Source organism: Anolis carolinensis, chromosome 4, assembly GCF_035594765.1.
Source record: "Anolis carolinensis isolate JA03-04 chromosome 4, rAnoCar3.1.pri, whole genome shotgun sequence".
Taxonomy (NCBI): Eukaryota; Metazoa; Chordata; class Lepidosauria; order Squamata; family Dactyloidae; genus Anolis; species Anolis carolinensis.
Genome location: NC_085844.1, coordinates 8,786,286 through 8,808,672, shown reverse-complemented (window position 1 = coordinate 8,808,672; position 22,387 = coordinate 8,786,286). Strand labels below are relative to the sequence as shown.

At 39.7% G+C, this 22,387-nt stretch overlaps 1 protein-coding gene across 5 annotated transcripts in view; it reads right to left on the bottom strand.

Moving 5' to 3' along the window:
* slc45a4 (solute carrier family 45 member 4) overlaps window positions 1-22,387 on the bottom strand; it is a 168,789-nt gene that overhangs the window by 45,955 nt on the left and 100,447 nt on the right. For 3 of the 5 annotated variants that reach the window (XM_016992781.2, XM_062979960.1, XM_008108298.3), the window contains 3 exons: window positions 14,460-14,576; window positions 7,007-7,340; window positions 6,684-6,900 (listed from right to left, as the gene is read on the bottom strand). In XM_016992781.2, coding sequence (XP_016848270.1) covers window positions 6,684-6,900; window positions 7,007-7,042 — 253 coding nt within the window. In that variant the 5' untranslated portion in view covers window positions 7,043-7,340; window positions 14,460-14,576. The remainder of the gene's footprint in view (window positions 1-6,683; window positions 6,901-7,006; window positions 7,341-14,459; window positions 14,577-22,387) is intronic. The other 2 variants (XM_062979961.1, XM_008108301.3) reach the window with 1 other exon arrangement.

Below are 22,387 nucleotides of genomic sequence, written 5' to 3'. Positions count from 1 at the left end.
GCAGAAAACAAGCTTGCCCTCTCCTCAATATGACATCCTTTCAAATATTTAAACATGTTTACTATGTCCCCTTTTAACATTTTCTGCTCTAGGCTAAACACACCCAGCTCCCTAAAATCATTCATCATAGGGCATGGGGGCCTTTTAGAAAGAAGTAAAAATTCAGCAGGTTTAAATGCTTTATTGTACTTTTATCTTTTTTTAAACTATGTTTTAATGTGCTTGAAACTGTTTCAACTTCATGAATTTAATTGTTTCAAATACCATAGTTGACCATATTTAGATTCTTTATGAGTATACATGAGGACCTTCAGATTCTTTATCAAGCACTTTACAAGACTGAGATCGATTATGTTGTTTTTACCTGCAGCAATCACTGTATTTTACAGTTTTTAATTGGGAGCATTGTGAAGTTGTGATGTTTGTGTTGGCTGCTTACTGTTTTATGTTATTGTACTTTTTGGATTTTGCATGCTGCACTTTGAGTGCTTTGTGAGCTGCCCCAAGTCCCCTTGGGTGATGGATGTGGGGTATAAAAAGTTTATTTATTTACAATTTAACACATGGAGAAGTGTGTGTGTGTGTGAGAGAGGAGGGGGTTAAAGGGGATACTGGGGGCTGTACTTGAGAGGAAGAATAAAGGCCAGTGGTCACTTTTTCCCTACTCTACTAGCAGCATGATATGCTAAAAAATGAGAACTAGTGGTTTGAATGTTCGACTAGGAATCTGAAAGAGGAGGGTTCAAATCCCTGATCAGCCAGAATGGCCTTGGAAAATCCACACTCTCAACATTGTTAGAAAGCAATAGCAAACTCTATCTAGATAAATCTTGACAAAAAACCCTCATGAAAATCTCCATAAGTCGAAAATGACTTGAAGGCACACAACAACAACCCTAAAAGAAGAGGGACAAACTAGTAGTTCCAGCCACCAAATGCCATTCAAAATGCTGATTATGCCACTCGGAACTCCAAGGGGTTTGGGACTTGGGACACTTTAAGCATCACCGCTTCCAATGTGACCCTACTCAACCTCTGTCAAAGGATGTCGGAGGGCCTCTCCCAGTCAACCAAGTCTGGCTGAAGGATTTAATCTACTCTGAGGAACACTTGAAATGGAGTTCCTTGCCTGCAAACATGTGTGTGTCTGCTACTTGATCTAAAGAAAGTTTGATTAAAGACAGGGATTTTCAGTTTAGCATCTGATGGTCTTCCTTTCTCTTTGCTGTTTAAAGTTTATTGGTGCTCTTTCCTGTTTCGAATGATTCCCCAGGATTTTTTAATATAAGCTGCCTTGCAGGCTCCTTCAGAGAGTGAAGTTCTGGAACAGAAATTGCTTCATAAATCAAAAGGGTAAATTCAAGAATCCAATTCTGATGCTTTAGCTATATCACTAAAAACCAAATTTTGGTATAAAAAGCATCCTTCTGTATAAGTTTAAACCATTTTAACTTGTCCTGAATTATATCTCCCTTAGAAAAGGGAGCAAATGTATATAGGTTAGACAGAATGAAAACAAGCTCTGCCTGTTATACTTTCATGGAAAACTCAAACAGAGCAGCAATTTCTGAAATGGAGAATATTCATAATGAACATAAAAATATTAGAGACCCCAATTCACACTAAAATGATCTTTTGTTGAACTTTCTTTTTTCAAGTTCAAAATGGTTCTTCGTGCAGTAAAAATATGGCTCCCCAGGAGCAAAACAAGTAAATTTGTTCTAGTTCTGAACTGTACAGTCAACTGTTTCTCGAAATGTGAAAGAAAGCTGCAGGACTTAATGTGGTTGCTTTTTTATTCTTTCTCGGAAATACAAGGAAACAAAATGTACCAAACACACACTCAGCTGAACAGGATTAAGCGGTAACAACAATAAAAACAACATATATTTTAGGGCGTTTCCATTCAGTAGAGGGATGCTTGATTTCTCTTTCATTTTGATTCCACTAATAAATATCTATAAAGAATAGACATTCGCAGACACCAATACAGAAAAAGGTGGCAAGTGGTACCTTTACCACACAACTGATCAATGCATCCTGTGTTAACATGACATATACATAATATTCAATGGCCTTTGTTTCTTTCCGAAGATGAAGCAGGCTTGTTTTTTGCTGCTCCAGAAGACTAGATTGTAACCAGAGGGTCCAAAATGACCAGAAAGAAGAAAGCAATTGAACAATGCAACGAACTTGCTAGTGGTAAAAGCTGTTCAACAGTAGAACATACCACCTTGGAAGGTGATAAACCCTCCTAAATGAAGTTTTTAAACAGCACAGATGACTACAGAGGTAATGCAGTGGTGGATCTTTCTTTTGGCAGGATGAGATGACCCTTAGAGTTCTTTCTAACTCTATAATTCTTTCAGGAACTATCTACATCCTAAGGAAATCTACAGTGTATTTGAGAACAAATGTCTCTCAATTTGCTATGTGTCCATTAACTCATATTCATTCAGCCTATATTAGGTGGGCAGAAAAGTTGATTCAGATCTACTGACAGATCTATGGATGGTCTGAAACATCTCTTTCCCACTATTTAACAATGACAGCAAAATAATTATTTGCTCCCCTACTCTATTTTTTTTTCAGAGATGGAGAAGAGGTCTTAGTTCATTAGCACAGAAGGGAGGATCTGTAGCAAGGAGAGGAGTCTCCTCAATTGTTGGATGCTGTGACTCAGGAGGTGTGATTCTGACAGGGTGTAGACGTTGAGTGTAGGAATAGGATTCTGGGAGACTTGGGTTCAAATCTCTGCTTGGCTATGAAAATGTGCTCTTCCAGCCTCAGGGGAAGGCATTGGCAACTGTCCTCTGAACAAATCTTGACAAAAGAACCCCAAGATGAGGGGAATTATTTTGAAGACACTCAGCAACATCGCCATTTCTGTTATAAAACAAGCTTGGGAAATAATCAGTAGGTGCGCTTGCATATGTGCACACATGTGCATATATGTGTTTGTAAAGAGTAGACCTCTTGTTCAGTTTCAGTCTGCAAACAAGTTTTCGGACTCAAAAATCTGATTCTACGTCTGTATCTTTTTACAGCTAGCTCTAGCTTTTGAAGCTTAGGGATGATTCCAAACGTCTGAAGTTTACACAACCCTGTCCTGCATCTTAAACTGTTGGAGTGGGGTGGGTGGGTGGACAGAGTATTAAATCAAGTCAAGCAAGAGAAACCTGCTGATAAAGAAGGCTTACTTTCTCTTGTTGCTATGCTACTAAGGCCTGGATACGGTTACACGTCTTCTGCTACTAATCTGGTGAAAGCACTATTAGAAGGGTAATACAGCATTCAGTTCAGAGTAAGAACACATGCAGATGAGAGGACACAATGGAGAGTTTGTTGGGAAAGACTCTAAGTATAGAGTTCAGAGGAAGGTCAGAGGTTGTTTTTCATGCAACAAGTGCCCAAGCTATTGCATGTGAATTCTGACAAACTAAAATAAAAAAAACATGCAAAGAAACATATGACAAATTCTGCAATTGAATGTCACTGGAAGTTACCTAATTTTTAACCTATTGGTGTCCAGGAGACATACAACATGGGAAACAGTGCTGTCTAAATCCTATTGATCGCCTCAACTGCATCAGACTTAATGAATTATCGAGACAACACCTCCATAATATAATATGCCCACCAATGGGCTTCAGGGCTTTCTTGCTTTGCTAACACCACTCAAATGTTCAGAGGTTGGCATACTGGTATAAATGAGATGTACCTTTAATCTACAAGATTTTAATCTACAAAACTGGGATGATTGGGCAAACTACATTGCTTGAAAGAACATTCACATCTGGGGTCATGGAGAGAAAGAGGCAGTCTCAACTTCTTCAATATCTACATATTATCTCATGCCTTCCTCAAGGGCAGCGTGGGATTAAAATGCAATTAGATCTTGGATGCTGCACTATCTAAAAATATCAGACACATCACAGTTTGGGATCTATATATGTCAGAGAGCCCCTCTCTCTGTGTAAGATTCCTTCTTTATTTGTATTATCAAGGCCTCAGTTCAGAGATACAGGAGATGGGATTGTTATCAACATGGAGGAAGGTCTATTTAACAACAGGTCCTGGGACAGTGGGATGATGGTGTCCAAACAGGTGAAATTCTCTGTCACATCTTGGTCTTTTAGGTCATGTTTTGTAGGGTTTTAAAGTTTGTTTTGAGGAGACCAGTGCGGTCATTACAGAATATTATAGTCACTGCATTCATGGTTTTTGTTGTTGTTTATAAGCCAAAGCTCTGCACTATGTATAGGGATACTATGATGAATGAGATGATTTGCAGTTCAATTCCCATTTGATTCAACAGAGCCCTGCCCCACTAGATAAGGCAGTCTAAATTGCCAGTGACAGAAGATGGACAGAGAGGCCCTCTCTACTTTCGATTCAGAACAAGGCAATACACAATTTTTGGGTTTTTTATTTTAAAAACAGACTTGGGTTGGATTAAACCCATAGACCCAAAGAAAACTATGGCAGATTTATGGGCAGAATTACTACAAAAACAAGTATCTTTCTGTATTTCAAAAGCTAAGCTCCTTATCTACGAGCAACATTTCACAAGCTAAGCTTACTTCTTTACTTGCATATTGTTAGATGGCTTTAAATTATAGTGCAAAAGCAACTCTCACTTCACCTCAACAATCAACTGATCTGAGATTAATTGGGAGATAAAGCCTTCAATACTACTAGTTGCTGTGTATTGTACTTAATGTCAGTTTAGATCACCCCTTTTGATTGTTACAACCCTGCAAATCAGGACACACTTCTCCAAAGATTAACATTTACGGGCATCTTGTGTCAACACCGTTGGCTCATGTTCAACAAGATGATTTGCTTACACAGCCCACACCTTGTCCTGAAGGTTCAAAACTGAACAAGTAATTATCATACAAAGCACTGTGTGAGGTAGGTTAGGCAAGAACAGCAATTTGCTCAAGGCTATTCAGCAAGATGGCCTTTATCTCCTGTACATATGAACTCAATAGCATACTCCACACATTACAGGGACACATGATCTTTCCTTCAAAAAGATAAAAAATTAGCCTTGTTTTGGGCACACATCCTATGTTTGTTGTTGTGCTTGTCAAAATATAAAGGGAATATCTAAATTAAAATCTAGTTCCAAGTATTAATCATCAGCTCCACAAATCACACCCGCCCCAAAAGAAACTTATATGCAATAACACAGTGAGGCATGTAGACTTTGGAATAAGGTGCACTTTGGCTTTGGAGAATCAGCTCTGCAGCCATTTAAAGGCATGGTGAGTCAGCCACATTTGAAAGAATAGCTGAAATGTTTTGCTTAAGGACTAGGATTTACAGTGACCTAGAAAGATCTTGAACGTCAGCTGGAATGGCTGAACATTTTGTGACACAGATAAAGTTCAGTCATACAGAGGCCTATAAATCAATCCTCATGGTAGCCTCATATCAATGCCCTCAGGGGTAGTACCATATCTTCTCTCTTCTGCCCAACCTCTGAAGCTCACAACTAAGTAGACTGTGCAGAGATACAGCAAATATCTAACCTAGAAGGGGCGGGAGGTCAAGCTACAGTGTGTGTTGGAGTCTCCTCTGGAGGTTTTTAAGCAGATGGCTATTTGTCAGGAATGCTTTGAGTTTTCCTGCATAACAAAAAGGTTGACCTGGATGATCCTTGTGATCTCTTCCAATTCTATAATTCTATGTCTATGTTGTACATTCTCATTTTCATCAAAAGAAATGTTCCAAACTATCATGAGAATACACAATACTTGTTATTAGACCAGAAACACCAGAAACCAAAGACTTATCAATTGGAGCCAGATGACATAAGCCATTCTCTTAAAATTGAATAACCCAGATTCCAAGAATTTGTGTTAAGTACCAGAATAACTGTTTAGAGCTTACAGTACTTTTGCAATAAGCTTTCTTTGTTTCAGTAGTAAATTTCTAATTGAGAGTGAGTCACTTTATTGCAAATAGTATTAAAATGGGAGTAAACATTTCTTGCCAATCTACAACAAATTACTTGGAGCTCTGATGGATTTTGATGTCCTTCCTTCCCACTTTGTTCTAATTCATTCAGGACTGCATGTCATGGAAGACAGGAGGATTTCATTAAGCAAGTACACTGTTTGGTATGTACTAGGAAGTGCAAGATCTATTTGGAAAAGGAACTTGGGGGCTTGTCAGAGAGAAAGGGGTAAGATGGAGAATAATAATAATAGTAATAGTAATAATAATGCTTATTTACACCCACTTTTTCTCTCCACAAACGAGACTCAAAGTGGCTTCTTTTTGCAATGAAAAAAATCTAGTCAATGCTTTCACCTCATGACTAATCCATAAGTAACACAGCATCATGATTGCTGCCCCTTTGCATCTAGTTTCTGAAATTGTAGCAGTAATTGGCCTTGATGGATGGAGAATGTAGAGACCTCTCATGACAGCATCACATCTCCCTAAGATCCAGCAAACTGGCATGGGGAGTTATCACATCAGCCATATGGTTTCCTTGTAACAGATGCTTCTCCGTGGTAGTCACATACAACTGAATTGTAGTGGCTCTTATGAGATGGGATTATTGCTCATGAAGGCAAAACCTGAGAACACATCTGTTTGCCAAACTGATCTGAAAGCAAAGAAGGGTAAACCATTGACATCAAAGGACCAATAATGATTTTACTTACCAATTTGTAACAATACTGGTGTAACCAAAGCTGTCTCCATAGCGTAACAAAATTCCCGGCCAAACATGACGGCACCATGCATCACCCAGAGACGAACAGGTATCCGATCTATGGATCCTTCACTAATAGTCTCTTCTTTACTTTCATTCTCATTCTCCGGCTTCTGGAGCTGTACCACAGGGAGATCTTGAACTTGCATAGATTCCGAGTCAGCATTCTGGGGAGCCATTTTCATTACCATAAAAATATATATAATATATATATTTATATATTTATTTATTATACCTATATAAATAACACTATCATCTCTAACGATAAGTTACCATGTCTTCTCTTTCTGATGGCGTCGTGTTTCTCATGCAAGCAATATTTGTAATTCCCCTCCTTCCCAACGGGTTTCGTCATCAATTTCTTATGCAGCAGGCGTTGAAACATTCAGAGGAACAAAAAGCTATTTGGTAGGAAATTCAATTCGACATATGGCTTGCTTTCGTTTACTGTGAATTAGAGTTAAAAATCCATAATTGCCATTCAGTTAATACCAGTTTCATAATTATTATCGAAGAGGTGCTGAAGTTGTTTTGCTTGCTACACAAAGGTGGAATGGTGACACAAACAGCTGCTCCACTGGTAATCCCCATCGAGTGGCTGATAAATCTAAAAAAACAAAGAGAAGAAGAAAGTCACAGACCACCAGGATACTTGTTGGAGGTTCTCTACTTTCCCCATCCTCTTCCACTGATTTACATTTCCATCCCTTTCATGCAGACTCCCACTGCAGAACATACCCATCTGTTTTATGCCAGGCTGTCAACTGACCAAAGACATATCTTTAGACAATTAAATGCTTCAAATTTGCATAATGTAACGTCTTTATTAAAAGGGATCTTTCAGAGATTTGGAATAAAATAGCCAGTTAGTTATGTGTCAGCAATGCTCAGTTTTATAAAGCAATTAATGTCTATAATGAAGTTAATATAGCTAAAGCTATAAATAAAAGACATTACAGAGATAGATTTCTGCACAAATTGACTCTGAATGATCAAATAAGAATATTTCAGTTTTTAAAACTTAAAGTATCCCCTTTAATCTTATGCCTGTGTATGACATAACCATTGGCCCAAAAGGATTTTTAAAAATGGTGTAAATGCACCTGCATAGAGTTCATTTGGTGAGAGAAAAATGTTTGGTTGCAATAGGATGGTCCTTCAAAATCTACTGGGGGTCCAATGAAACCCTTAATACCATATTTCCGCACTATAATTTATATTATGAAAGGTATCTGCCAATAAATGTAATATTAGCTAGCACATGGTTTATTGTTATTCAGTTGTGCAAAAGGCAGTGCCTTCCAAGGTACTTGACTCTCTGTGCATACATTGCACCAGTATTTGACCTACATTTGCCAGAGTGAACATAAGACTACAGAGAGCTGCAATTGGATGAAGTTCATTGCTGTGTGTCCATTACACGCCTGGAGACAATTGAGTCTTCACACTACACATTTACTACAGCAAGGGGCAGTCAAGCACCAGTAAATATACAGTTCTGTGTCAAGTGGGTTTTATTTGACTTAGTGTTTCATAAGAACAGGAGGCTTCTTAGACAGCAAGTCTCAAGTGGTGTTATGAACCCTCAGGCTATGCTCTTGGGCAGGAGCGAGAAATGTGCAATGCTTCAGAATGTATTTAGACTGAAACTTCCATCAGTCAGATGATAATTAGGAGGAATGATGGATGTTCAGCTCCGCAAGGAGGGTCATTTTCTAACCACTTGTTCTTAGGTTTGCAACTGACAAATAACTTGAAACTACCAAACTCAATCATATCCCCACAATTCCAATTTTTCTGTTCTAAAAATGTAGAAAGTCAGTCTAATTTTAGCAGACACAATGAAGCACAGTGTATCCACCTGCATTCCATTGATTAGGTAGAACTGATCAAGGTTTCCTAGTAAATGTCTGAAAATGGAAATTCAGCTTTTCAGTTAATATGATTGAGAAAAATCTGAACTGAATTGTTAAATAAACTATACAACTTTAAATGTAATACTAAGACTATTCAGGTAAGCCATATTAGTGTAATGGTTTGAGGTTGTACTATGACTTTGGAGACCAGGATTTGATTCCCTGCTCAGCTACGGAAACCCACTGGGAAATTCTGGGTGAGTAACACTCTCTCAACTCCAGAAAATGATAGCTTCATGTTAGGATTGGATTAATCAGAAGCTACCTGAAAGCCAATATGAGGCATCTAATGCCATTCTGTTCTGTTTAATTTGCACCAACCTGTCCCAGTTAATATTCAATATTCAGGCACTAGACTGTCAAAGAATGCAATGGTGATTCAGTTCATTCCACCTACCCACCCACCCCTGTTCTAAGATTGGGGAAATAAATTTCAGAAAGTCAATGTCTGTGTTATTAACTTCATTCATTATCTCTGGTTGAATCAGCAAGATCGACTGTACTCTTTCCAAGCTGGAAAGCAAATACATTCATTCAAGCCTATGGCCTTCACAACCATAAATACAAAGATATGAAATATTCTTGCACAAGCTTGTGCCATAAACATGCACAAGCAGATTTCTGTGTTGCTGATTTTGTTTGGCAACCTTCCCTGAAACAAGATATGAACACGCAAGCAGCATATATAATTGCATCATTATTGCTAGATATTTTGGGTAAGCGGGACAGGGAAGAGTCAACCAAAGTCAGTGATGAAGCATTATTTAGACCACAACAGTTGCATCACAATCAGCTAGCTGGGATGTCATTACTGAATGATATACGGCTGATGTTAATGTTCTGTTAGGGCCACACTATTCATACATAAACCATGTCAGAATTCACCTTGTACAGAGCAAGTGAATTGCTGAGGCGGCAGAACTTTCATTGGAATGTAAACAGATTTCCTTAAATGCAGATTCTAGTCTTTTGCTGTTGAAATATGCATCTAATCACAGAGCCAGTAACTCTGACCCAGTTTTCAACAGAGGTTGACATTGTCGGTGGAAATTGAATCACAGCTTTTAAAGCTAGGGATCTGCTCTCGTACCAAGAAATGATATTAATATCCCTGCTTGTGTTTTAACCTGCTTAGCACAGAAGACATGTCTTGATGATACACTTGAAATTGTGATTCCCTGCCTGAAACCTATAGTTGCTTCATCCATCCCTCACATCTGGCCAGAGGAGTTCCAAGTTTTCTTCTTTGAAATTCAGACATCCAACGCACATGATAAGCTGCTTGTTCCCTCAGCTTCAAAAGGAGTTTACTATATGGCAAGGTAGCTTGTTGACTGAAAAAATTAAAATCCTGAGCTCTTTGAGAGCATGTAAACTAGAAGCATGGGCCAACATATCCAAGTCTCTATTTTTAGAATGTGCCAAGCCACAAGACCCTTTCCAGGACACTACTTTATCTGATAACACTGTATTTCATGACTAGGCAGATAGGCTTTGTAACATGTACAAACTAAGCATTGTTCCTTGACAGCAATTTTTCACATTCTAGGTTCTGCTACCAATTATTTCAAAGCTGAAAAATGGGAAGACCACTAAAGCTAGTAGTGCTGGTGTGCTGGGATACCAAATGGCTATTTCAAATATTAGGAATAGAATCCATGTTAAAGAAGCCTGTTGGTGTTCTTTTGGTAGCACATCTTGATATATAGTGGAGATCCATGAAGTCGGAAAAGACAGAGTCCATTTATGTTTTCTTAATGCTAAAACCAATGGCTGCCCAAGAAGAACGAATTTAGCAAACTCTTAAGCTTTCAAGGAGATGAGGAGATGGCAGTTTCATCCAACACTAATCTCAAGCCCAGGGGAGGAAAGCATTGCTGCCTAATGAGATCCCAACCTTTTGCTTTCCAAGCAATGAAGTCTGCTGCTAGCCTGGCAGATGGCAAAGCAGAGAAGAGTTTAAAGGTGACAGAGAGCACATACTGAAATAAATAACGGGTTCTATTCAGGTGCAAGATTGTTTGGCTATCATTCATACAAGTGAGGAATGATGAAGCCCATCAAGGTATTAGATATATAGAAGCCCATGTTCAGAGGCAGCCTGACCAGCTCCCTTCCAGGGGGAAGAAGTTTTAGGAAGGAAAAGGATAATCAGGAGACACTTAGTGCTCTCATTCCCTACTTTGGTGTTTCCTTTGGGCATCAAGTTAGCCATTTTGGGGAGGGGGACACTAGACTTTAATGGTTGAATATTGATCCTTCCAGCCACAGCCAAGATAAGGTCAGTAAAGCTGAATATATGAAGTTTGCACAGCAGAAATTGGCCCATTCTTCATACACTTACTGATGGCACACATCCAACTGGATCCCCCTTATGAGAGGTTTCAAACAGAAGAAAGACTGGGTTGTTGTATGTTTCCCGGGCTGTATGGCCATGTTCCAGAAGTATTTTCTCCTGACATTTCGCCCACATCTATGGCAGGCATCCCCAGAGGTTGTGAGGTAGATCACAACCTCTGAGGATGCCTGCCATAGATGTGGGCGAAACGTAAGGGGAGAATACTTCTGGAACATGGCTATACAGCCCGGAAAACATGCAACAACCCTGTGATACCGGCCATGAAAGCCTTCGACAACACACGGAAGAAAGACTATTCGCAGAGGTTTCCTAAAGAACTAAAGACTACACTTCGAGACAAGAAGAATGAACAACCCATGAAATAGCATGACTGCCCTGCTTCCATATGATCTTTATGGATCCTGGGATTCATGTAGCCTTGTGGACCCTAGGATACATGACCTCTTAGCAACCTACAATTCTTCCTCTATGCTAAGCTAAGGCCTGCTGAGCTAGCATTTGGCAATGGGTTGGAAGAGCAATAAGCACAGCTGTAATATCATGTGCATTCACATCTGTAGATAAGAAAGAAAATTGATTTTTGTAATCTGGTCCTGATGCCAGGCAAAAGTTAACAAGCCCAAGTCAAATGCAAAGTTAAACATGTAAGAAGGGCTCATCAGCATGAGTGGAAAAGAATTCCAAACACCACTTGAAACTACAAATCCCAGGATTTCATTAAACAGAAAAATGGAATTTAAAATAGAATCAGAGTGCTATAATGCTATGGGGTATGAAAGGTCCCTTAGATCTTGAATGACAACCCCATGGCAATAAAAATGTATTGTATTCATCGTATTTCAGTCTTGTCATTGCTCTGATGTTATTGAGAGGTTTCCAACTTTGTCCTCAAGGGAATCTGAAGTACAACGTGTGCAAGATAACATGACTTGCAGACAGAGCAGTGATGTTCAACCATTAAGGGCCTCTGTCCAGGCTGCCTTTAAATGTGTAGACACTGCAGTCATTTCAATACATGCCTTAGTCTGTGCTGATCCAAGGACCAAATCTATGAAATCCTTGTTTCTTTAACAAAGTGCTTTTGCTTTGTACACCTAACAGTCTACTGAATTCCAGAGGTCAGAGAGTGCTACAAACTACTTTAGTATTAGTAATCCGCTGTCTGGCTCTTTAAGAAACCATAAGACAGCTGCAGCCATGCATCTTCGGTACTGATCAAAGGAGGAAGCCAGAATCAAATGTTGGTTAATGGGGCCCCTTCCTTTTCAATTAGCGCAATCCTTTGTATTAACAGATTCTAGCAAAAAAGGTGGGTTGTTCCAGTTTTTCTGACTAAAGAAAACAGGTCAGGCAACCCCTTACAAATTAGAACAAGAAAAAAATCATGCTGCTTCCTGGTTTTAATTCTTGCAACCTCTTTCTGATCATCCAAGGTTGCCTGAAGTGTGTCTAGTTGATAACCACAAAAGAGACTTGTGGTTCCTGAAATATTTATTGTTGCTGCTGTTAACTGCTGTCAGGGTTAAAACAGAAACAACAAAGAGTAGATAGAAAATGGAGATTTCTCTCTCTCTCCCCCCCCCCCCCCCGCCATTCTTTTCTTGTTTCTATAACAATAGGAAATTCTCTTAACACTTAAGGATACATTACACATTTTCTACTGTTTTATTTTTGTAGTGTCTTCTTGTTTTCCCTAGCTCTATTATTATATCCTTTAATAAATACTTATCTTGGGATTTGGAACACTGATTTTTGTTTCTGAAACTCTGGTTTTTGGATTTGTGACAAATTCTGTGGCAGAGCTGCCAGAGCCAAAACAAAGTGCAAGCATCAAGTTGTTAGAGTCACTTGATGTTGACAGTCAAATAACTTTTATCAGTTAGCCATTAAGGATTCAAAGAATAATTGACCAATTATCATGAGCAGATGCACAAGTAGCAAGAGAGGTGCTATAGATCTCAGGAGGGGAGTCTGGGGAAGGAAGATGAGTGGTTATGCAGAGTGCCAGTGATAATTCAAGGATAGGACACTTTACTTGTGTCTTTAATGGTTGCAAAACTGCTATTTAATAAATATGAACCACAAAACTGCAAGTGTTCAGGGTGGTATTGAGTCCAATTTCCTGTTCAACTGTGTTTATGTGCACCTTCAAGTCACCTATCAAAGTATGGCGACTCCATTAATTTCACATAATTTTCTTTAATCAAGGAATTCCTAGAAGAAATTTGTCACAGAATTCCTTTGGTGTGTGAATGTATGTGCATACAAATTGTCTGTCCATGTGGAGTTGCCAATTCCTTCCTCTCAATAGAGGATACAGCACCGGGAATTCATTGGTGGTCTCCCATTCAAGTACCAAAGAGACCCAACCAACATTTCTTTATAATTATAGAAATCATGTGATCCTAGAGAGGTTCGTTGACTGCAAATTCTAGAAGCACTAGTAAATGCAGTCAATGGAAAGGAATACTAGGAGCTGCAGTCCAACATAATTTGCAAGGCTGCATTATTCGTTCCCCCTGAACTGCAAGCAACATGTATGTAGTCTCTGCTCAAGGTGGCTATTTTGTCTATTCTGCTTGATTATAATGTTTATAGAGTAAATTCTGGAATTTTTGTAGAAATAAAAAGACTAACCATGGAAGTATAACAACTCCTTTCTCTGGAAATTTAGCAGTCCCAAGGAGCTTTTTGAAATTCTCTTTTCCATTTCTATTTGGCCAATATAATTAGTACTTTATCCAGGGAAAACAAATTCTACTAGCATAAAACTTACTCCAGAGTTGGAGGACTTGTGGCTCTTTCAAGCTAATTAATTAACGTTGAAGGATAATGGGACTAATCTATCAAAATCTGGAAGGGCAGAGAGTCCTGAGCTCTAATTTACTCAAATTTTCCAAATTCAGGGAACTCTTTTCATTTTAATCTTCTGAGGTACACACCACACACCTCAGACAATCCTGAGAAACATTCTAGACATCATCCAATGCAAACCAGCAATGTATTGCTACAATGCTACTGTTGTACACTGAGGCAAAAGGTCAGGAGTATTGGGCAAGATTTTGTCAACTGCAATACAATGCGGAAGCCATGGCTTGAGCAGATATGCAGGCCAGCTTCACTTTCATGATACCTACTTTGCATCCTGGAACCAAATACCCAGTTCCCCATGTTTACAGAGAGAACGATAGGCCAGGAATGCCCTACCTTTGGCGTGTCTGCCAAAAGCCATTATCTGCAATGAGAACCACACATTCAGTCATGTATACAAGATAGTACATGTGAATTGCAAAACCATGCCTCAGTGTGGCTGTATCTCTAGGCCACTGGGCCACATGCTGGCAAAACAGAATAGCTCCAGAAAAATTGTAAACCAACTGGTTTATATTAGAAGACTAAATGTTCCCAGACAAGAATATTGAAAGCAACCCATGGTGTGGCTATTTTTTACCTGTTATTCAAGCAGTCTAGGCATTAACACAGCTGGCTTCCCTTCCTCAAGCAGTCCAAATGGAGAGTCTGACACAGGGAACTTCTATAGAGATGAGACCGACACACCTTTGGGCATCTTAAATGCAAAAGGAGGACATAATCAGTGTATTCAAGGGTTATGATAAGATAAACCACACAAATATCCCTACATATATTACACTCACTTAAGACAAGAGTATTCACCATGAAGAAAGGAGTATTAAAGGCTCATGTAAGTTCAAAATTCCCATTCACTGAACAGGTTGCCTGTTTTGTGTCTCCGTGATCTTCCATTCCTGTCTTTCTTCCTTCATGCCTCATCTGAAGTTAAGACATGTGTAACTTATGGTGACCCTAAAGAGAACCTATCATGGGGTTTTCTTGGGATGATTTATCCAAAGGGTGGTTCACCTTTGCCTTCCACTGAGGCTAAGAGAGCACGGCCTTCCCAAAGTCACCCAAATAAGCTTTCATGACTGAGTGGTCATTCAAACTCTGATCGCCAGAGTTGTAGGTTAATGCTCAAATCACCTCACTACTCTTAACTCTCTTCAAACTCCATTGCAAGTTCTGGGAATTCTTCTAAACTGGTTTTGAATGATCCCAATGCAGTGACACAAAAATGTATCATTTTGTGTTAATTTTATATATAGGTATTTAAAGCCTGTTGATTCCTATATATATATGGACATGTTTATTCCCAGCTGAAAGAAGTATACAGAAGTTGATGGACACCTCCAAAACCGATTAACTTCTTTACATACAGAATAAATCTTTGGGGTTCATAAGTTGAGCATGTCTCTTATTCTAGTTCAGAAAACATTGTGTCTTCGCTATTAAAACTTTATGGACACTGCAGGACTGCTAACTATGGACTCAAAAAGTAAGCAGACAGTGAAAAGCCCCAGGGGGAAATGTTCTAAGTGGCAAAGCATGTGCTTTGAAGTTGGGTATTATGACTATTCAGGCGTTATTTCTAGCAACACTGAAACGATTCCACTAAATTGAGAGAAGGCAGCCTTTGTCAAAAACAAATATTGAAACAACAAGGCAAACACACATTTCAACCTTTACATGTAAGCTGTAATGTAAAAAGATAAGTACTGTGGGCATACTACAGGCAGTCATCTTTCTCAAGTTAAGATGCTGCTAAGTAAGAATTAGTTTGTCAAATGAGCATAAAACACAGTTCTGTCATGGTGTGCACAACCATGCAGATGTAGGGGTGAAATGGGCATTTTGCTTTCCAAAACAACCCTTCAGTTCATATAATAAACGCCATATGCATAATGCAAAGGAGTTGCTTGTTTCAGCAAAAGGAAATACTATTTTTTCACAAAAGAAAGTGCATTTTCTTTTAGCTTCCTTACCCCACAGCAAACAGGAATGAAACAGGCCTCCAATCTCTTTTGCTGAATGCAAGCACAAATATTGCAATTTGTCTATTCCTTTGAATCTTGCAAAATCATGAGCAGAAAATGCTGCATTTGCAGCTCAGCCCTGGCCAAAGCAAACCTCAAAGGGAGAGGCAGATATAAAATATTCCAGGCTGAGCCTTCCTGCGTAGAAGTGCCACTAGCTCTTTCCTGAATTATTTTTTTAGTTTGATAGAATACCAGTTTGAATGATTTCCTCATATTCAAGTGAATACCGTGCCTTATCTCAGCAGATTAAGAGACTAATGTGCGTATGTGTAGGTAGATATGCAAGAAGAAAACCACTATTACCCGAAGCACAATTTCAAAGGCAGATACAAAGAGACATTAGACATCTAGGGATTCTATTTGGTTGAAGACACTTGCTTCAGAAATATTATACTGCTGGGATTCAGTTGATGCTCTGTCTTTGCTTCCTTGCTCTTAGGGTTAAGGAGAGATTATGTATAATTGTTGTGCTTTACAAAAAGGCAGTAAGTGGGAAGGAAAAAGCTGCTCTTACCCTTGTCCCCCACATAAAAAAACAAGGAGATCAGACTCTTACTCCAAACTAAAAATTATATGACTCCAGTTCTTATGTGTTGCAGAGACCTGCAAAGAGCCAACAATGTGACAGACTAAAGTCAGAAGTAATTTAACTTGGGGCACATGAGTCCATAGCTCACCTTGTTTCCCATCCCACCCTCAAAGGGAAATTTTAATAGGTCCTTGCTTGCCATTTCCTATTTTAAAACCATTACAGAAACTATTCTAGGGGAGCTTCATTTCGTGTTTGTCTGGGACTAATGGGACTTGTATTTCAAGGTTGCAGGACACTGCAATTCGGTCTTCTACAAAATCTCAACAGCACTGGTTGGCAAACCTGCTGTATCCTGATTCTAGTAAAAGATTCAGGCAGGGTGACCATTAAACCCTGGTACAATCATTAATCATTGACTGATTATACCAGGTTTTCACACAACTGTGAGATATAAAATCTGAGATTGCATTGATAGTTTTTCTTTTAGCTACTGGTAAGCCACTTCCAAGGGAATTTGCAAATTGGATGGGCTATAAATATTTTAAATGAACTTGACAAGACTGTGAGAATCAAACTGGTTGGTTAATAAAGGGGGGTTGTTGGTGATAGTTGTGTTAGAAATATGGCATTCACACAATTCCCGATATAGTGATGAAACCGACACACCTCATTTGTCTCAAACTTAATCCATGGCCACCAATAACTGAAACAACAACCACAGCAACAAATGCTGAATAAGAACACTGCCTGTTTAGGTAATCTGACATTTGAGAGTGGCACCACATATACCTGCAGTGTACTTAATGTGGCCACAAGGACTACATCACCATCAAGTGTTATTTCACTGAAATGACCACCTTCATCTAATACTTTAATGTTGTTCAATGGCTGCCCTGTTTTTTCTTAAGACTATGAATATTTATGACTACCAAAAAGCATGGGCCTTTGTTTTCCATCAGAGAAAATTGATGAGCTCAGTCAAGAACCAGCCTTTCTTCTGGACAATTACTTTTCAGATAAGTGCTCTTAAGAGTCCTCATACACTGGTTAGAAAAGCAAACAGAAACCATTCACAACACAATTACCTTTTTATCTCTAATCAGATAGAATCTGCAGTAGAAAAGATTATGAAAGAGTGGAGGAAGCTGTCTTTTAAATCACCATGATTTACTACCAATGTCTTTGTAGGGGTTGTGGCCAGAAATCTTTCCTTCTGCCCCATACTTGGAATGGTTCCATTAGAATTAGCCAAGTTAGGACCTTTTAAACAGGGGATGGAGCCAGCACACCGAGCTATGCCTGAATCATCTATCTGATTATCCCTAAGAGCAAAAACAAAAACAAAACAAAACAAAAAACGATTGCAGACCAACTTGCTTAGATTATTATAGTGGTCAGTTAGCATGCATGTCTGTTCAAGCTGGATGTGAACTAGAAATATTATTTGAATGTCAGTGGCTTTGTTCTTGCCATTTCATCAATCCATCTGGCCCAAAGCAGAATAGTATTTTTCTACTTTGAGATGATGAAGCAGCACGTTCAGCACCCTTTCTTTGCCAGGAACACAGCTGAAAAAGGGCCTCCAACTCAGCCAGAAATGACAGCTACTACAAATTCAGAGGATATAGTGTGAACTTAGACTTTGCTGCTAAAATTGCTTTGGCCAAATCTCGCCTGGAATATTGCATGTAGTTATACTCATTTCAGTTCAGGAAAGATACTGAGAGCCTATAACATGTCCAGAGAAAGACAACCAAAATGGTCAAGAGTCTGGAAGCCAAGCCCTTTGAGGAGTGACTTAGGGAGCTGGATATGTTTAGTCTGGAGAAGAGAAGATTAACAGATGACATGATACCCATGTAGAAATATTTGAAAGAATGCCATACTGAAGATAAAGAAGGCTTGTTTTCAGCTGCTTCAGAAATAAAGACATGGAGCAACTGATTCAAGTTATAAGAAAAGCGATGTCACCTAAACATCAGGAAAATGTCCTGATGGTAAGAGCTATTTGATAGCGGAGTCCATTGCCTAGGAAAGTGATGGACTCTTCTATCTGAAGGGTTTCAAGCAGATGCTAGATGGCCATTTGTTGAGAGTGCTTTTGAGTGGATGTCCTTGGGGTCTTTTGCAGCTCTGATTCTAGAAATCATAACATGTTATGAACCACAGTTATGACTGAATCATTGTGGGCTATATCCAATTTAAACACAATTGCATCTCACAAGCAGGACTCAAGTTAAGTTTGTTTTTGCCAGGCAAGACATGTATTCCTGACCCTGAAGCAAAATCTTTCTTGTTTGGTGAAGTCATGGTTTGCCCTCAGAAGTTACTCCAAAAGACAAAGTTATCAATGTCACATGAGCTAACTCTATGACTATCAGTGCTGCCAAGGGAAACACTGCCAGTAGGCATTGTTATGGTGCAATTGTAATGCTAAAAAGGGAGAAACAAGAAGCAGCAGTCTGAACTAACAACTTCCTCTATGTGTTGTCGAAGGCTTTCATGGCCAGGATCACAGGGTTGTTGTGTGTCTTTCGGGCTGTGTGGCCATGTTCCAGAAGCATTCTCTCCTGATGTTTCGCCCACATCTATGGCAGGCATCCTCAGAGGTTGTGAGGTATGGAGAAAACTAAGCAAAGAGGTAAATATATATCTGTGGAAAGTCTAGGGTGAGAGAGGTCAGTGTTAATGTTGTGTAGTTAATCACTTTAATTAGCATTGAAAAGCTTATCTGCTGTCTTCTTCCTGCCTCTGGGGCATCCTTTGTTTAGAGTCGTTAACTGCCCTAGGTTGATTCATGTCTGGAAATCCTCTGTTTTCAGAGTATTGCTTTTTATTTACTGTTCTGATTCTTGAGTTTTTTAATACTGGTAGCCAGATTTTGTTCATTTTCATGGTTTCTTCCTTTCTGTTGAAGTTGTCCACATGCTTGTGGATTTCAATGGCTTCTCTGTGTAGTCTGACATGATAGTTGTTAGAATGGTCCAGCATTTTTGTGTTCTCAAATAGTATTCTGTGTCCAGGCTGGTTCATCAAATGCTCTGCTATGGCTGATTTCTCTGGTTGAATTAGTCTGCAGTGCCTTTCATGTTCTTTGACTCTTGTTTGGGCGCTGCGTTTGGTGGTCCCTATGTAGACTTGTCCACAGCTGCATGGTATCCGGTAGACTCCTGCAGAAGAGAGAGGATCCCTCTTGTCCTTCGCTGACCGTAGCATTTGTTGGATTTTCTTCGTGGGTCTGTAGATAGTTTGTAGGTTGTGCTTCTTCATCAGCTTCCCTATGCGGTCAGTAGTTCCCTTGATGTATGGTAAGAACACCTTTCCTCTGGGTGGATCTTTGTCTTGACTCTCATGGCTTGTTCTTGGCCTTGCAGCTCTTCTGATGTCTGTGGTGGAGTATCCATTGGCCTGTAGAGCCCAGTTTAGGTGGTTGAGTTCACCTTGGAGGAGGTGAGGTTCGCAGATTCTTTGTGCACGGTCTGTCAGGGCTTTGATTGTGCTCCTTTTTTGACTTGGGTGATGGTTGGAGTTTTTATGAAGGTATCTATCTGTGTGTGTAGGTTTTCTGTAAACTGTGTGGCCCAATTGTTGATTGGGTTTGCGGATGACCAGAACATCTAGAAATGGCAGTTTTTCTTCCTTTTCTTTTTCCATGGTGAATTGGATGTTTGGGTGGATGCTGTTAAGATGGTCCAGGAACTTGCTGAGTTCTTCCTCTCCATGGCTCCAAATTGTGAAGGTGTCATCTACGTATCTGAACCAAACAGTTGGCTTTTTTGGTGCTGTTTCTAGGGCCTGTTTTTCAAAGTATTCCATATAGAAATTTGCTACTACTGGGCTGAGAGGGCTCCCCATGGCCACTCCATCCTTCTGTTCATAGAATCCAGTGTCCAACTGAAAGTAGCTAGTGGTGAGGCAATGGTGAAACAGGGCTGTGATGTCTTCTGGGAAGTTTTGTTTGATTAGTGTGAGGGTGTCAGCTACTGGGACTTTGGTAAAAAGGGACACCACATCAAAGCTGATCAGGATGTCCTTGGTGCTTAGATTGAGGTTGCTGATCTTTTCTATAAAGTGTGTAGAGTCCTTGATATAATGTGCAGTGAGCCCAATGTGGGTTTGTAGCTGTGTAGCCAGAAATTTTGCCAGGTTGTAAGTCGGCGATCCAATGGCACTTACAATGGGTCTGAGTGGGATGGAGTCCTTGTGGATTTTGGGGAGTCTGTAAAGCCTGGGTGGGAGGGCTTCTGATTTGCACAGCTGTTGGCGTATGTCAAAGTTAATGGAGGAGTTCTTGATTAGAGTGTTCGTTTTTCTGGTGATTTTGTTAGTGGGGTCTTGTTTCAGTTTCTTGTAAATTGTGGGATCTAGAAGTTGTCTGATTTTTTTTTGTATTGTTTTGTTTCCATGATTACTGTGGCATTCCCACAGTAATCATGGAAACGGTCAGCGAAGGACAAGAGGGATCCTCTCTCTTCTGCAGGAGTCTACCGGATACCATGCAGCTGTGGACAAGTCTACATAGGGACCACCAAACGCAGCGCCCAAACAAGAGTCAAAGAACATGAAAGGCACTGCAGACTAATTCAACCAGAGAAATCAGCCATAGCAGAGCATTTGATGAACCAGCCTGGACACAGAATACTATTTGAGAACACAAAAATGCTGGACCATTCTAACAACTATCATGTCAGACTACACAGAGAAGCCATTGAAATCCACAAGCATGTGGACAACTTCAACAGAAAGGAAGAAACCATGAAAATGAACAAAATCTGGCTACCAGTATTAAAAAACTCAAGAATCAGAACAGTAAATAAAAAGCAATACTCTGAAAACAGAGGATTTCCAGACATGAATCAACCTAGGGCAGTTAACGACTCTAAACAAAGGATGCCCCAGAGGCAGGAAGAAGACAGCAGATAAGCTTTTCAATGCTAATTAAAGTGATTAACTACACAACATTAACACTGACCTCTCTCACCCTAGACTTTCCACAGATATATATTTACCTCTTTGCTTAGTTTTCTCCATACCTCACAACCTCTGAGGATGCCTGCCATAGATGTGGGCGAAACGTCAGGAGAGAATGCTTCTGGAACATGGCCACACAGCCCGAAAGACACACAACAACTTCCTCTATATTGGCTCGTTTGAAACTAAAAGGAGACTCTTCCAAACCATGTGATTTTCAGCTCTGCATTGCATAGCATTGAGTAGTATGTAGATAATGTTGGCAAGCAGCATTCATCATCAGACCCAACAGGACCATGAAGAAGGGAGGGAGGACAGGTACTCTCCTCCCCCCTTTAGAAGAGTGAGGAACACAACTACTTCATCAGCCTTAAGAACAGAAGATTAACTGATACAAACTGGGTCTAAAGCGAGGAGGTTGGGCTCAATACTGGTTGGTCCTGCTCCTTCAGTATTTTGATGGGTTAACAACAACCCTAATGGAGTTGGACAAGAAGGCGATTAGAGATAAAATCTTTGAAATGGATGCATCTGACAACCTGCGGACTAGTAAACAGCAGGGTTTCACTGCTTGGTACCCTCTACTAAAGAGTGATCAATATTGTCGACAATATCTTCAAGACTTAATGTCTGTAGCCCTTAAAAACACTGATGCCCTGAGCTTCCAAACAATGCCATCAGGCTGGCTAGAGGGAAGATATAGAGGGATCCCTCACGCCCAATGACTTTGTATTTGTGGGTCGGGGGAAATAGAAGATTTAATACACTATCTGTTATATTGCCCTTTATACAATGACCTTAGAAACAATTTTCTGGGAATTCTTTTGGAAGAAAGAGCAGCATGGCAACAGCCAGCGGATTATTCCAAAAATATAACATTAAAGTTTGCCACATCTGCAGTCGCAGCCCAAAAAATCCGAGCTTAAATTAGTGAAGTCCACAGAGAAGGCTAAAAAAGAAAAGGAGATAGTTTGGAATGAT